The sequence below is a fragment of the Canis lupus genome, chromosome 32, assembly GCF_011100685.1.
Source record: "Canis lupus familiaris isolate Mischka breed German Shepherd chromosome 32, alternate assembly UU_Cfam_GSD_1.0, whole genome shotgun sequence".
In the NCBI taxonomy this organism is placed as follows: Eukaryota; Metazoa; Chordata; class Mammalia; order Carnivora; family Canidae; genus Canis; species Canis lupus.
Window position 1 is genome coordinate 35,763,393 of NC_049253.1, and position 15,876 is coordinate 35,779,268.

The window sequence follows — 15,876 nt, forward strand, 5'->3', positions numbered from 1 at the left end:
AGGGCAAGTTGTTATATTAAGTAAGGGATCAAAGAAATTTTCATTATTCTGTCAAAGAATAAAGACTTGAGGAAGGTGAGGGAGTGAACCCTGAAAACCACCCAAGGGAAGAATGTTTTTTATGCAGCAGGAACAGCTAGAACAAAGCCTAAGGAAGCACTCTATCTGACAAGTTTAAAGGAAGGCTAGAGTGGAGATAGCTGGGGCGAGCAGGAGTTTCAAGATTGGTGGACAGAGGGGAATATATTACGTAGGGTTTTGCAAGGATTTGAGTTTTTCTTCTGAGTGAAATGGAGAACCATTGGATAGTGACATGATATGACTTAATACTTTGAAAAGATCATTCTGGCTACTGTGTAAAAATAGACTTTGCAGGGGGTACAAATGTGGAAATACAGAGACCAAGTCCTTCCTTGGCTGTTTCAGTAATCTAAGAGAGGGGAGGATGGCTCCACTAAAAAGACAGCAGTGGAAATGGTAAGAAGTGATTGGATTTGGATATATTTAAGTAAATGTGGAGCACGTGGGATGCGTAGACAGATTATATGTGGCTATGAGAGAAGAACATTAAAGATAATTCTAAACTTCTCACCTGCGCAACTAGAAGGATGCGTTGTTGTCAGGTAGAGCAGTGTTTAGAAAAAGTGGCAGCTTCTGTTTTGGAAATGTTGAGTGAAAGATGTCTATATAGCCATTCACAGTGGAAATATCATAAAAGCAGCTGAATACACAAGTCGGAATTCTAGAAAGAGGTCTGGATTGGAGATACACATTTGTGAGTTGTATAGAATGAAGTAGTCAACAAATTCCACATGATTTTTACTGAAAAAGAAAAAAAAAAGAGAATGGCTTTCAGGAGCTTAAAGCAGAAGGGAAAGAATAACAGATAAAGGTTTTTTTTTTTTTAAATTAGAGAATAGTTGACATAATTGTATTAGTTTATGGTGTACAACATAGTGATTCCGATATTTATATACATTTTGAAATGTATATAAGTAGTTATCATCTGTCACTACACAAAGTTGTACAATATTATCGACTATGTTCCCTGTGCTGTACATTACTTCCCTGTGTTTCATTTATTTTATTAAGATTTTATTTATTTATGAGAAACACAGAGAGAGAGAGGCAGAGAGCAGAGGGAGAAGCAGGCTCCGTGCAGGGAGCCCGATGTGGGGCTCAACCACTGAGCCATCCAGGTGCCCTTCATTTATTTTATAAGTGGAAGACTTTACTTTTTCATCCCCTTCACAAATTTCATCCATAGCCCCTCATGTCTCCCCTCTGGCAACCACTAGTTTGTTTCGGAAAGGTTTTGTATTCTTGGAGGAGTCTTGGATAAACCAGATCCTGAATGGAAAGCAAGATTTAGGCAAGAAGAGAGGAGGGGAAAGCAGATTATAGATTAATAGAAAAATGAAGTTGAGAGTTGATCTATTTGATTGGAGTGAGAAAGACTGGGAAGGAAGCTTGAAAATCGAAAATGTAGAACAGATAATCAGTGGCTTAAAGAAAGAAAATTACCAGGTGGAGTTTAAAGTTCATCTTATAGGTTTGTGGTTCCTAAAGCAGAGAAGTCAATGCTAAAATGTAAAAAGGAAAGAAAATGGATTATATTTTTCATAATGCTAAATCTATTCAACTTGAAAAAGATTTTATTCTGAAAGTTTTCTTTCTGCCATTTTAATTTAATTTATTTATTTTAAAGACTTTATTTATTTATGAGAGATACACAGAGAGAGGCAGAGACAGGGGCAAAGGGAGAAGCAGGCTCCGTGCAGGGAGCCTGATGTGGGACTCGATCCTGGGACTAGATCCTGGGACTAGATCCTGGGACTAGATCCTGGGACTCCAGAATCACACCCTGGGCCAAAGGCAGGCACTAAACTGCTGAGCCACCCAGGGATCCCCAACAATTAGCACTTTACTAAAGCAGATTTTCTACACAAAGGGAGACCAGGAGCCTATTGCCAGGAAAAAAATCTATCTAAAGTTTAATCAAGTTGACAGAAAATTTAAGTCCATCTTGGTCAACAGAATAAGTGAAGTGAATAGATAGCTCAAGAGATGGGAAAACCAGGACACTTACCAGGTAAAGGAGCCAAAGGAAAATGGAATTCCATATGAAAAGAAGGCAACATTAAGTGCTTCAGAGAGGTGAAGGAGAAAAGGTCAGAGGGGTCACAGTGAAGTCACTGTGAAGTCAAGTGATGCTTCAGCTCAGAGTGATGATTTATAGTCTTCTATAAATCAATTATTATAAAATAATAAATACTATGATTCATTTTATTGTATTGCTAATAGACATGGTATAATTCATTTTTTTCCCATTAGAATTAGCCATTATTTTGTATTCAAACTCAAATACCTCTAGTGTGTGGTAGTAATGTTATCATTTATAGATATGAAAAGTGAGACTGTTGCCTTGAGATGTATCTGCTGATGTGTCCATTAAATTTCTATTCAAAATAGAATAGGATACCCAGGCATTGCATTAAGTGATATTCAGTCTGTCAGGCATATTCAGAGTTGATGAGATGCAGTTAGTAGTATTACTCATTATAGGATGATGCCTTTGGCTTTCACAGGCATTTGAAAGCCAAACAAAATAAAACGCCATTACTTTGGGAATTGATTAATCCTTGTGGAAATCCCACAAATAAAGGAGCCCCTCTGTGTGCTCCAAGGGCATCCAGGCTCAGTTCTGTTAAAGGCACTTATGTCACTGAGCTGTAATTTCCTGTTTACTTCTGGGGTTTTCTTAGCCATTTTGAGTTGTTGACAGCAGGGCCTGTGCCTTGCTCCTTGCCTTCCTCCCAGTGTCTGGTCCTTATGTAAAGCTTGTGCTCCAAGATTATCTGTTAAATGAATGAGTGAAAGTAGCTGTACACCTAGTTTAAGAGTTAGGGAAATGAAGGATGAGACTTAAGAGATTTAAGATTAGAGCCTGAGAAGCATTTGTACTTAGACAGTTATTTCTCTTCATCCATCTCAGAAGATCTCCTAAATGTGTCTCTGCTTCAAAAAATAGTGAAAGATATCTTTTTTCCCCCTTGGAACATCTGTTCTTCTGATTCTTTTGACATAACAGTATCAAGAATGTGTTTTCTGAGCATGTATTAAGTGCCAGACACTGTGCTAAGCACTGTACATGTGCTAAGCACTTAATGACTTTAACACACACAACTCAAGAGGAGGCTATTCCTATTACCTTAATTTTACTGATGAGGAACAGAGCCACGTCCAATTTCTAGTGCACATTTATGCAAACACATTAGAAAGTGCTGCTTCTGTTGTGTAGACCCAGCCCTCAGCAGGGCACATGGCTTGATGAGTAAGAACATGGGCTGATTTCAGCCCTCACTGCCCCTGAGAGGGGGGTACTTGGGGCCTGGGGACTCTGGAGGTTAGATTCCCTCCCTGCTCAGTTTCACAGTCAAGTAAATGCTAGAATTGAGAATTGAATCCGAGTCTGTCTCCCCCCCCCCAACCCCCACCGACCTGAACACTTGTGCATTCTGCTATTTGCAACCAGGTTCTAATTTGATTTATATAAAACAGGGGTTGGCAATTTCACTTTTTCTGTAAAAGATCAGATAACAAATATTTCAGGGTTTGAGAACTACACAGTTTTCGTCACAACTACTCAACACTGCTGTTGTAGCACAAAGGCACCTATAAACATACTATGTAAACAAATGGGTAAGGCTGTGTTCAGCAAAGCTATTTACACTGAAATTTGAATTTTATGTAACATATTACTCTTGGATTTTTTTTTCAGCTACATAATACTGTAAAAAAAATATCATAGCTTGCCAGAGGTCTTAGGAAACAGATGCACTGATTTGGCCTTTGGGACATAGTTTGGTAATTCCTGATATCGAATCTTCCAGAAGAATCCAGAGCATGCAATTATCACCCATTTTTTGACTCTTTTTTTCTTCCCCTAACTCTAAATCCATAGAAAAAAAAAATCGTGGAGATCCATTTCCCCTTTTTGCTTTGTTCTTTTTCGGTTGCAGTTGCTGTGATTATTTTCTAGGTAGATTGTGACAGCTTTGAAAATTTTTGAGTGAGTCTTCTTTCCAATAGTTATTTGAGTTTTGAAATGTTTGAGTGATTCCTCTTGCTCATAGTTATTTTTCAAGTACAGTAGTGACTGATTGTTTTTATACTTTTGTGGTCCTCTTAGCTAGAATTTCAGTGACATTAGGCAGAGTGAAGTTTTTCATTGGAAAGCTTGCTTTTGATGAAGAAGAAGAAATTAGGTGCAAACCAAGTTCAAAAACTCAATGTGTCCAGGATGACTACTGAATATATTCCTTCTACCCTAATTTCAAGCTCAAGGTTCTGGTATGTCCATAGTTAACCTTTAAAAGAGTTTTGGCTCCATGTGTTGAACCATCATCTGAGTAGTAAGTCTCAAACTGGACTCCTCAGCTAATTTGTGCAATCTATTCTTTGTAGATATTTGAGAATGCCATTTTTTCAAAACTATAGTTAGAAAGATTCTATCCAACAAATGGCCAGTGGAAAGGTCATCTAACAAACAGATACTAATCCGTTGTAACGGATGGCCAAATCTCTCTGTATTATAAAGGACTACCACTTTTCAGAGATGTGTGTTTCTAACTTTCTCTTTAGCTTCTTTAGGTGCTACCAAGTCCTCTCAAACTCTATGCTCCAGCCACCTTTGTCCTTGTCTTGTCTTTGCAAGAGGCCACTAATTCTGCACCACTTTCTCCCTGGGCTTTCTTACTTCCTCAGAACCCCAGACCAGGTTAGTCCCTACTGTTCCATGTCTCTATTTGTACCTGCCTCCCATCTCCTCACATTTGGGATTATTTGTTCCGTTTGTCTCTCCAGCTAACCCGTGGGCTTCATGAAGACTTGTGGAACTTTGTAATTTTAGCACCTGCTTCCCTGGCTCAGATTTAAAGGGAAGCACACTTATCAGAAATTAAGTGACTTTTAGTTTCTGCCCATGACACAGATCTATGTGTAATCATGGCCAGTTTCATTTGACTCTGAAGTCTGTAGCTTGTGGCCTGCTATCTGCTCATAGGACTGAAGTCTATGTGTTTGACCTTTCCTTATTTTGTTTATAAAGCTATGTGAACAATGAAATTATTTCCCTTTCACGATTGAAGTCTTTCATGCTCTGATAAAGACTCTGCGCAAATGAAAACAACGGAAATGGGAAAGCCTGAGTTTATATATCCAGTTAACTGATCTCATGTCTGGGACTGGGGCATCCAGGGACTGTGTCTCATACACAATGGCAAGGTTGGGTTGCGTTACATTCTTGCTTCCTCTGAACCAGTTTTCCATCATGCTCAGCTTAAATATGATAAAGATTAGGTCTGCAGGTCTTTAGAAAATTTTCTTTTTAATTTTATTGAAGATGAACATTTGGAGTCAGTTGACATGATAATATTGCTATAATAAATGTATATTTACATCTGGATGTGTATAGTATTTTATTAATGTTCTTAACAGAGTCATCTTTATTGGAGGAAAAATCAAGAATTTTCATTGCTGGGATGCGTGGGTGGCTCAGCGGTTGAGCATCTGCCTTTGGCTCAGGTCATGATCCCCAGAGTCCCGGGATCGAGTCCCACATCGGGCTCCCCACAGGGACCCTGCTTCTCCCTCTGCCTATGTCTCTGCCTCTCTCTCTGTGTCTCTCATGAATAAATAAATAAAATCTTAAAAAAAAAAAAAGAATTTTCACTGCCTATCATGGCGAGCCCATCTACTTTACATTCTGTCAATACAATTTTCTGATCTTCTTAATGACACGTCCATAGGAAGAAAAAAAAGGTAACCACTAAATTTTTAGCAGATTGATATCATTTAGTTGCAAGTTCCTATTTCTGAACACAGAGTTTGAGTTCTAAGAAAGGAGGAAGCCCAGTATTCATAGAACTTTTTTGAAAACTGTATAGCACAGACAAATGGTGAGCCATTTCCATGAGTGCTATGACTAGATCCTAATGTGGGAAAGGGCTAGTAGGGAATGCTGTATTCATTTCTATACATAAACAGGTTTGGGGGGGGTATCTCACATAAGAGGTGGGAACATGAATTTATGTATTTGGCAGCATTTCTCCCATAAGGTATCACACTTTTCTATGTATTTCTTTGACATTCTTTTTCTGTTATATTCCTGTTTGCCTACTGTTTAGAACTAGAGTAGTCAATGCTGTGGAGAGTCACACAATTTGTTCATGAATGTTTAGAATTCTATGTAAAAAGATGCACTCTGAGTATTTCTTCAGTGACCTGATGTACGTTCTGAATTGTTTTCTTTGGCTTTAAGGACATAGAACTTAGATATTTACCTGAAAATTTTCTGTAAAGTATTTACATTCTCCTTCTCTTTCTCTCCCTCTCCACTTCCTTCTCTCTCTGTTACACACACACACACGCACACACATACACACAGAAGTTTCTATGTGCCAGAAGTTTCTATGTGCCAAATATATCTAGATATTTAAGATATATTGGTAGTGAAATGTTGAGCTTGCATTTTCATTTAACCAAACTCTCCAACAGGAAGTCGCTAAATGAATCCATGTCTTTTTATTTCTTCTATTTTATGTTAATTCTTTATGGTGAATATCATCTAATAGCATCTTCTATGCCTTAAGAATGGTCAGATAGTGAACAGTAGAATTTAGCAAACATAGTGTGTGCATGTGAAGTTGCCATAGTTATTCTTGCTGTCTTCTGAAAGATAAGATAAATAAAATTACCAAAGATTCGAAGTGATACTTTGGTGGTGCCGGTTGTGGTTAATTTGCAACCTTCCATCAGCTACATAAATGCCTCATATGCTTGTTCCTTCTTCTATTTAGATGCAAAATCAGAAACCAAAGGATCGCTTTAATTGTTCATGTGTAGTTGATTATTAATCTTCTGAACATTTCTAAAAGTAATGAGTGTTTTATGGTTTATGCTGCTCTGGGAATTAGTCATTTTAAAAATAGGTTTATTAAAACTGAAAGGCTTCTAGTAATCAATATCTATAAAAATGGAGTTGTTTTGGGATAGTCTCCATGCTGCTCTATGCTAATCTTTTTTCTTTTTCTTCCATTGTGATAATAACAGATGATACGGAGAAAGAATACACATGTAAAGATTGTTCTGATTAGCTGAACCAAGTATATTTTTCTGGCACTTCCTTGCCACTGCTTTTGAAAACTACCTTCTCTTCTCTTTTCTCAGTTGTTTACATGTAACTGTTTACATAAAGTTTATTATCTTTTTGTGCATTGGTCATTATGTATTGCATTTTATTTATGTTTTTTAACCAGATTTATTTGTTTATTGGGAGGGGGGCAGAGGGAAGGAGAGTCTCAAGCAGACTCCGCACTGAGCACATAGCACCATGTAGGGCTCGATCTCACCACTCTGGGGTCATGACCTGAGTTGGACCCTTAACCAGCTGTGCCTGGGTGCCTCGTATTGCACTTTAAATTCCATTATTCCATTATAAAATATTCTGACTGAATGCCACTACCATTGTCACTTAAACATTGGGAGGTCTCTCAGCTTTGATCAATCCCAACATTTCTCTATGGATTCTAGAGAACCCTAGATTTACAGTATACTTAAAATGTTATGAGAAAAAAGATGGTTCTGTGCTGATATAAGTGAGTTTCTTTACTGCAAAACCAGTCAGAGCTTTATAAGTATGTTAATACGCAAAATGATTTTCTAAGAGAGATATCATAGTAATGACTTTTCCACAAAGAGTTTCATGCTTTGGGAACAACTAGCTTTCTTTTCATATGGATTAGAAAACAGAGGCTCCAAGAAATTAAGCAGCCTGTTAATACAGTGCCCTTCTAAGATGGATACAGGGAGTCCCCCCACACCTTGCCACCCCTCTATCAGCTCTAGGATAAAAGTGGCTCTTACTCTGACCTCTAGGCTTATACTTCTTATTTGTTTTTTTCGTTTGTTTGTTTTTTTAAAGATTTTATTTATTCATGAGAGGGAGAAGGAGGCTCCCTGTGGGAAGCCTGATGCAGGACTTGACCCCAGGACTCTGGGATTATGACCTGAGTCAAGGGCAGGTGCTCAATCACTGAGCCCCTCAGGGGCCCTTTATTTGTTTTGAATGACAGGAAGTGTATCTCTGAAAAACTGCCCATGAAATCTCAAATTTCCACCTGGAGAGTGTATTGATTTATTTATATCTTTTCCCTCTGTACTCTTTCCCTTAAAAGAAAGCAAGCAAGAAAAAAAGAAAAAAGAAAAGAAAAAAAACAAAACAAAGAAAAACACACACACCAAACAGAACATTATTACTAGGGATACCAGAAAGTGGGGTTTGGGCGAGACAGCTTGTCCCCTGTGGAACTTTATACCCATACTAAAAATTCAGTGAATACTAGACTTTGCATTTATGGCTTTTGCAGTCTTATTTCTCTGGAGTTCGTTCTCTTAGTAAGTCATTTTAAATGCCAAGCACGGAGTATACATTAGTAAGTGGGTTGAACATAACCTCATGGCTTTCCTAGAGCTCACAATAAATAATGACAGAAAAGAGAAATTAAAGAAATAGTTTATCAGAAATGAACAGATAAATTGTGATAGTGATCAAGATTCAAGTATAGACAGTTATGAATTGTATAGTAAAGAGGGGCATTTTCTGGCCAGAGGGTGCAAAGAAGTCTTCCTAGGGAAATGGCTGGAGCTGAGCTGTGCAAGATGACTAGGTGGTCGCTACAGGAAGGGGATTGGAGGCAGAGCCCAGAGCAGGTTCCTTAGGGCAGGAGGAGCTTTACATCAGGAAGTAAGAGGACAGCAGAGGACTACCCACACATGGTTCTTGTGGGTAGTCCTTAAGCTTCAGTGAGAAATCTGATATGTGAATGCATGAGGTTGCTTTCTTGCATTGATGCGAATGTACCATTTGCCAACAAGAACTGTTGTTTTTGGTTTGTCACTTGCTTGGTGATTTTTGATATTTATCTTGACCCACAATTTAAATATATAATACATCTAGTGTCCTGTCATCAAAAGGGAAGAACGCTACATAAGTTCTGCCTAGAAGTAATCATGCTTGTAATCAAAATAACCCTTTCCCAGAGACAAATGATAGGGAACATTCAGCCTGTTTGTATAACCCCAGATATTGATTTTTCCTACATTCTTTTAAGGCATAATTTAAAACTGTCTGTAGCACCTGGGAAGATTTCATGTTTATTATTGCCTGTTTGAACGTAACAGGTATGAGATAGAATATAAGGGGATTTATAGAATTTAAAGGAATATAATGAAAATCTGATTTGACAGTATTATGCTTTCTGCATCATTATCTTGTGTTTCCTTAAAAAAATATGTGTTTGGGATTTAACCCCATGCTTTACTGACCACTTTGTTTTTGTCTTCTACCTCTTCCAGTCTAGCGGGACTGCAGCCATCATTGCTATTTTGGTGTTGCTGCTACTACTGGGCATTGGTTTGATGTGGTGGTTTTGGCCTCTTTGCTGCAAAGTGGTGAGTAAAGAGGATTTTCAACTCTACTCTTGTCAAGCGGTGAGATAGATGTAAAGTAAGGCCTTAAATGTGAGTCAATGCTAGTGTTCCAACAACGACAAAGTTTCAGTTATCATATTGAATTTTAATAGTTTGTTATTATGATAGGAAATTCTAGAAAACATGTATGCTGGTAAATGTGGATTATAAAACTTCATCTGAAACATTTCAAAATCAAGTTTGGAGGGAGAAGAGGAGAGGAAGATGGGTAGGAATAAAGGGTTTTCTACTGCAGCACAAAAGAGTCTCAAGTAAATTGAATGATATTTTCTGTTGGATTCGTGGGGAGAAGCTGGTAATCTGTCAGGTTTTCTTGTCAGTGCTTATTGAATCTTTTATTACCTCTTTGAAAAATCTATTTCAGGACCTTCTCTGTTTGCCTCTCAGAAAAACATTTTAGGAATAAGTCATGTGCACATGTTAGAGTGTCAAATAGGAAGTTTTGAAGCTGTGACAGTTGGTTTGTTTGTGTTATTTTTCATGTTTGAGTAAAACCTTTGAAAGAATACAGGTTTATATTTGTTTTCTATTGCTACTGTCACAAATTGCTAGACGTTTAGTGACTTAAAGCAACACAAGAATAGATTCTCTCAAGAATCTATTCTCTTGGCTTTTCCAGCTTCTAGAGGACACACACGTCCCTTTCCTCATGCACCCTTCCCTTCATCCTCAAAGCCACCAACATTGCATCTCCTTGACCATTCTTCTATAGTTAATCTCCCTCTGACTCTCACACCAACTAGGAAAGGACCTCCAATGTTAAGGAACCATGGGGAGAAATTGGACCCACCTGGATAATCCAGGAGACTATCCTCTCAAGATCCTTAACTTTCACATATGAAAATTATTCATTGTTCCAGGAACATCTTTGGTGGGAGAGCATTGTTCTGTCTACCACATGGTGGAATGTTGACTAGTAGAGTTCACATTTCAAGCAATCCAATTTGGATTGTTCAGGTTTCATAGAAAAGAGTATCCTGACAAAGCACTCATTGAAAACTTAACCTCCTACTTAGTTTGATAGTATTCCTTTTATCATGATCACATTATGTAGACCTTTATATTCTGTAGATCACAGTGGTATTGTATCTGGTATTCCTAGACTGCCTTTTTTCTCCTTCACCTTTGTTGACTAATTTCAGCTTCCTTGTAACTTCAGGCACTACTCTGCACTACTCCTGTATTTATTATTAATTGTACTTCAATCTGCTTTCATGAGTCAACTTTACAATCCTTTATCTCAGAACAGTTGGTCCACAGCGGAGGCACAGAATTAACTCAGACAACGGTAGAGACAAGAAGCATCCTGTCTCTTTGCTGAGCTAATCAGTTTTCTGCCATAGCAATTTATGCTCAAACGGTTTCCTGTTGTATTCTCGATTATCCTAGATAGCGGTTATTTTAGGGTGTCTAGCATTCTTGAGTCTCAAAAAGCAAAAACGTGCCCTGAGATGATTTGTGCTCCTTGGCTTTTTAATTTAAATTTTGCAGTGGTGGATTTCCTTCCTTCGTTACTTTGCAGTTTCATTTGTTATCGATCAGAGGGCTCAAAAGTGTAAAAGTATATGATTTTTTTAAACGATATATGTGAAAACTAAAATAGGCTTCTTTGGGGCATTGCTAGATGTGCTCAAACATAGTTCTTGACCATAATTTTGGATGTTACAGAGAGGACTCAATCTCCAGATGGTGGGAATAGGTTCATTACAACCCTGAGACTGCAGAGGTTGTAATCATGGAGTATATTTCTTTATGCAAGGCGTAGAGGGATGCCTTTAAAGTGTGTTGTCAGGATGTTAGGAGCGCTTCCTATCCTTACAAACATGAATGCTTACTAATTTCTGAAACCTACTTAATAGAGAGATCTGCCTGTGTTTGACATTTAGAACTATAGATTAAAGAGCAACTAGCCCTGAGTATGAACTTATATTTATACTTAGGTATAAATGAATCATAGCACATGTTTACTAAAGTAGATGTAAAGGCAGAGTAGAGGCAAAATTCTGTATTTAGCCCATGGCAATCTGTGTCACTACTATATTAGGAACTGGGGTTATGAAAATGACTACAATATGATATGGAAACTCACATTTTATTTTATTTTTTTATTTTTTTATTTTTTTGAGGAAACTCACATTTTAATATGGAAACACAGAAATGTGGGCAAAGTATAATTGAAGGAGCTTGAGTGCCCCAACAGCAACATTTGTAAAGCACAGTAAGAACATACGGGATTGTCTCAGAGAAACCTTACCGGGCTGATGATTCCCAACTGAGCCCCCCCTCTTTTTTTTTTAAGATTTTATTTATTTATTTATTTGAGAGTGAGAGAGAGTGAGTGAGAGAGAGAGAGAGAACAGAGGGAAAGGGAGAAGCAGACTCCCTGCTGGGCAGGGAGCTGGAGGTGGGGCTTGATCCCAGGACCCTGAGCTCTTGACCTGACTGAACCACCGAGCTGCCCCAAACTGAGTTTTAAATAATGAATGAGATATTTACAGTTGATGTGGGACATTTCAGATGAAGTGTGTGTGGAATTACGTTGAATTATTCTGGTATGCTTTGGGAAGTGCTAGGCTGAGGCTTACCTAGCATGCCAGTGAAAGGGAGCAGTGAAAGATGGTTTGGGATTTAGGCAGGAATCCCATTTAGGGAGGCTTCCTCTGTCTTTTAGGAAGTTTGAACTCACCTCAGGGATGATGAGAAGCCACTGGAGAGATTTGATTAGTATAATCCCCTGAAAGAAGCTTTGCTTGTTTTACAGCAGTGTCTGCCTAGGTCTAGTCCTGGAGGGGATTAAGTTTGTAACCCAACTGAGTTTCCATAAACAATTGAAATGGAAAGCCAGTGACAGATAATGCATCTTAGATATGGCCAAAGCAAAGGATCGCTAACAAAGTAGATAGGAATATAAGATGGAAGCTGAATGAGCTAGAGAAAAATGAAGAGGTGATGTGAAAAAAAGGGGGCAAAGGGCCTTGTGAAAGAAATCCTGAATATCAATGGCAGGATATTCATTTTATTTTGTTTCTTTTTACAGAACATATATGCACAATGCAAATTCTTAGCGGTTAAATTACTAAGAAATAATTCTTAGCGGTTAAATTACTAGGGATCGATTTAACTTTGATTATTATTGTTATCAGTAATATTACTTTCCAATGGGAAATGAAATGCATTTATTTCAGCTTGGCATTGTATAAATTTTGTTTTAGGTGAGTTTTTTTAATTCTTTTTAAAAAATCATTTATTTATTTATTTATTTATTAATTCATTCATTCACTCATTCATTCATTCGAGACAGAGACACAGACAGAGGGAGAAGCAGGCTCCATGCAGGGAGCCCGATGTGGGACTCGATCCCAGGACTCCAGGATCGTGCCCTGGGCCGAAGGCAGGCGCTAAACCGCTGAACCACCCAGGGATCCTCGAGTGTTTTTAAAGTACTAGTGGCAAACATGTAAATCTAATCTTTCAACTGAAACATGACAAAACAGCTTAAAATGTCTGTTTTCAGGCACATTTAGATTATGTCAGCAGTCTACCTCCTTGGAATCATATGCTCAGGAGATCTTTTAAAGATAGAAAGTCTGGAAATAAAGTCCTGCACAGAAGCTCTAATGTTTGTCACACATTGTTATTCAGTCATTTCATATTTTATATAAATATCTTATGAAATGCTTTGTTCATTGTTCAGAGATTAAAATTTCACAGATCTCTAATGAAAAACTCAAAAATGACAGTGTTACATTTCAGACAGTGGTTCTCATTTTTTTTTTTTTTTTTTTTTTTCCTGCCCTAAGTAACGGGAAACTCCCAGAGCAGTAGTGGTAAGATTTCCAGTGTTGGTGATTCTCCCAGAAGGGAAAGGGCTGGGCAGGTGAGGTTCTCCAGGATTCAGTGCCATTTGGAAAAGCCCCCATAGTAGGCTGAAGAATGGTCCCTAAAGATATGCAGGTCTTAATTTCTGGAAACTGTGAATGGTATCTTCTATGGCAAAAGGGACTTTGAGATGTGATTCAATTAAGGATCATTGAGCAATGATTAAATTAAGAACCCAAGAGTCAGATTAGCCTCCAGGAGGGGAAAAGGCAGTGTGACCTCAGAGGCAGAGATTGGAGGGTGCAGCTACTAGCCAGGGAATGCTGACGATCACCGGAAGCCTAGAGAGGCAAGCAACAGCCACAGCCCTGTAGCCTGTATCAAGGAACCGGTTCTACCAATACTTTATTTAGCTTTATAAATAAGCTTTATAAGACTCAGTTCAGACTCTGACTTCCATAGCTGTGAGAAAATAAATTTCTGTTGTTTTAATCCATTGAAATTGTGGTAATTTGTTACAGCAGCATTAAGAAACTTTCAAAGTCCTTAAATGATTCTCATATTCCCCGGGGTTGACAATCAGTGTTTAGGGCTATTGATTTTAGCAATTCTTATGTAATATGTTTGCAGATCAATCATTACAAAAACTGCTCACGGAGGAAGTATAAGAGGTTGTAAATGGAAGACAATGAAATATTTTTCAAAATGTTAGCAGTGGTTCCTAGGCTATTAAAAAAGTCAGTATGCAGTTTTTTTTTAAATATTTTTTAAAATTTTATTTATTATTTATGATAGTCACACAGAGAGAGAGAGAGAGGCAGAGACATAGGCATAGGGAGACACAGGCTCCATGTACTGGGAGCCCGACGTGGGATTCGATCCCGGGTCTCCAGGATCGCGCCCTGGGCCAAAGGCAGGCGCCAAACTGCTGCGCCACCCAGGGATCCCCAGTATGCAGTTTTTAAAATTAGAATTACCTTTCTGTTTTGTTTTGAGTAACCATAAGATAAATGTGCATAATGTTTTATATATTGCGTAGAATTAATTAACTTACTGTTTCAGAGAGGCAAGGCATTTTTGGAAGAAACAGGTTTCTAATTGTTAAAAGTATTTGAGATATATATGTTGTTAGAACCGCTGACAACAGGGATCCATGGACAGCTTTCTCTGGTGCTTGTTATTTGCTAGAAGAGGCCAGTACCATCCCATTCATATTCAGATATTGAGCCACTGAATCTCTTAAAAGCTAGAAAGTAACCTTCACTCTGCAGGGAAAAGCAAAGAACTTGAACGTTTAACTAAATACCCTGTCTCTAAAACTATGACATATACCTTACTTGTACGAATTTGGTTTCAGGAACAAGAAACATATCAAAGTTATAAATATCCCTCTATTTTCTATTTAATAGAAAATTAAATTTTCTATTAAAATTTTAACCAAAATCCTCAAAGTTCCCCTGTCAGGTTAGAAAATGGTACTTTTTTGGTGATACATAAATGAAATTAAGATTGCGCAATTATTTATGTGACTATTTGTTGAATACTTCTCTCATTTTGTAGTCTAATAATTCCATGAAGTCAAGTACTGTGTGTATTTTACTCATCATTGTAAACCAGGCATGTTGCACAGTAAACACTTACCTTCTTTGAACTATTTTAATTCTTAAAATTGAAACACTTGACATCTCTTTATCTGGAAGACTGCTTCAATATAGAGTACCTTGTTGCCAGTTTTAATCAAAATTCTGTCAACTGCAGGGAAGCATTTTGCATGAGTGGCTTTATGGTACAATCTTAGTTCTTTGTGTGGTTTTCACTGATTTTATTTATTTATTTTTTTTTTTTCACTGATTTTATTTAAAAGGTATCCTTTATAATGTGTATACAATAGGATATGTGGCCTTCACCCTTCTATACAATGGGAACAAAGATACAAGTACATAAAAATTGTTAAATGTAATAAAATTCTGAAATAGAAGCAATTTAACTTTTATCTAGTTGCTTTTAGATGTACCCTACAGGGATTTCTAACTTTTATTTTTCTGACCTTTATTTTTTCTAACCTTTATTTTTTACTTCCAACTGAAATTTATCATTTCCTTCACTTATAAATGTAAGCTACTACCCACAAAAGTATTGGCAGCTCCAGAGACTTGTCACAAATAAGTATCACAGATACCCTATATCACATGTAGTTCTTCGGATACTTTTTTTTTTCTTCAGATACTTTTGAAATGTTTTTTATAAGTATAACTGCAAAACTTAGGGTAGCTCCCAGACCTACTATTGTGTTTCATTATTTAATGAATTATTAATGAAGTAGCATAGGTTTCTATATCATAAATTTTGCAGATTTTTTTTACAGGTATGATAATTATATCTCGATGTAATTGTATTCCTTAAAATCCTTTGTATTTAAATTTAGCTTCATTATTCTGGGAAGGGATCCGGAGGTTCACCAGATTGCCAGAGAGGGGCATAGAATAAAAAAGGTTATGGAAAACC

General features: G+C 37.5%; 1 protein-coding gene across 2 annotated transcripts in view; it reads left to right on the forward strand.

The window, feature by feature from the left end:
* ANTXR2 (ANTXR cell adhesion molecule 2) overlaps positions 1-15,876 on the forward strand; it is a 159,942-nt gene that overhangs the window by 61,888 nt on the left and 82,178 nt on the right. For both annotated transcript variants that reach the window (XM_038582324.1, XM_038582325.1), the window contains exon 12: positions 9,418-9,513. In XM_038582324.1, the coding sequence (XP_038438252.1) occupies positions 9,418-9,513 (96 nt within the window). The remainder of the gene's footprint in view (positions 1-9,417; positions 9,514-15,876) is intronic.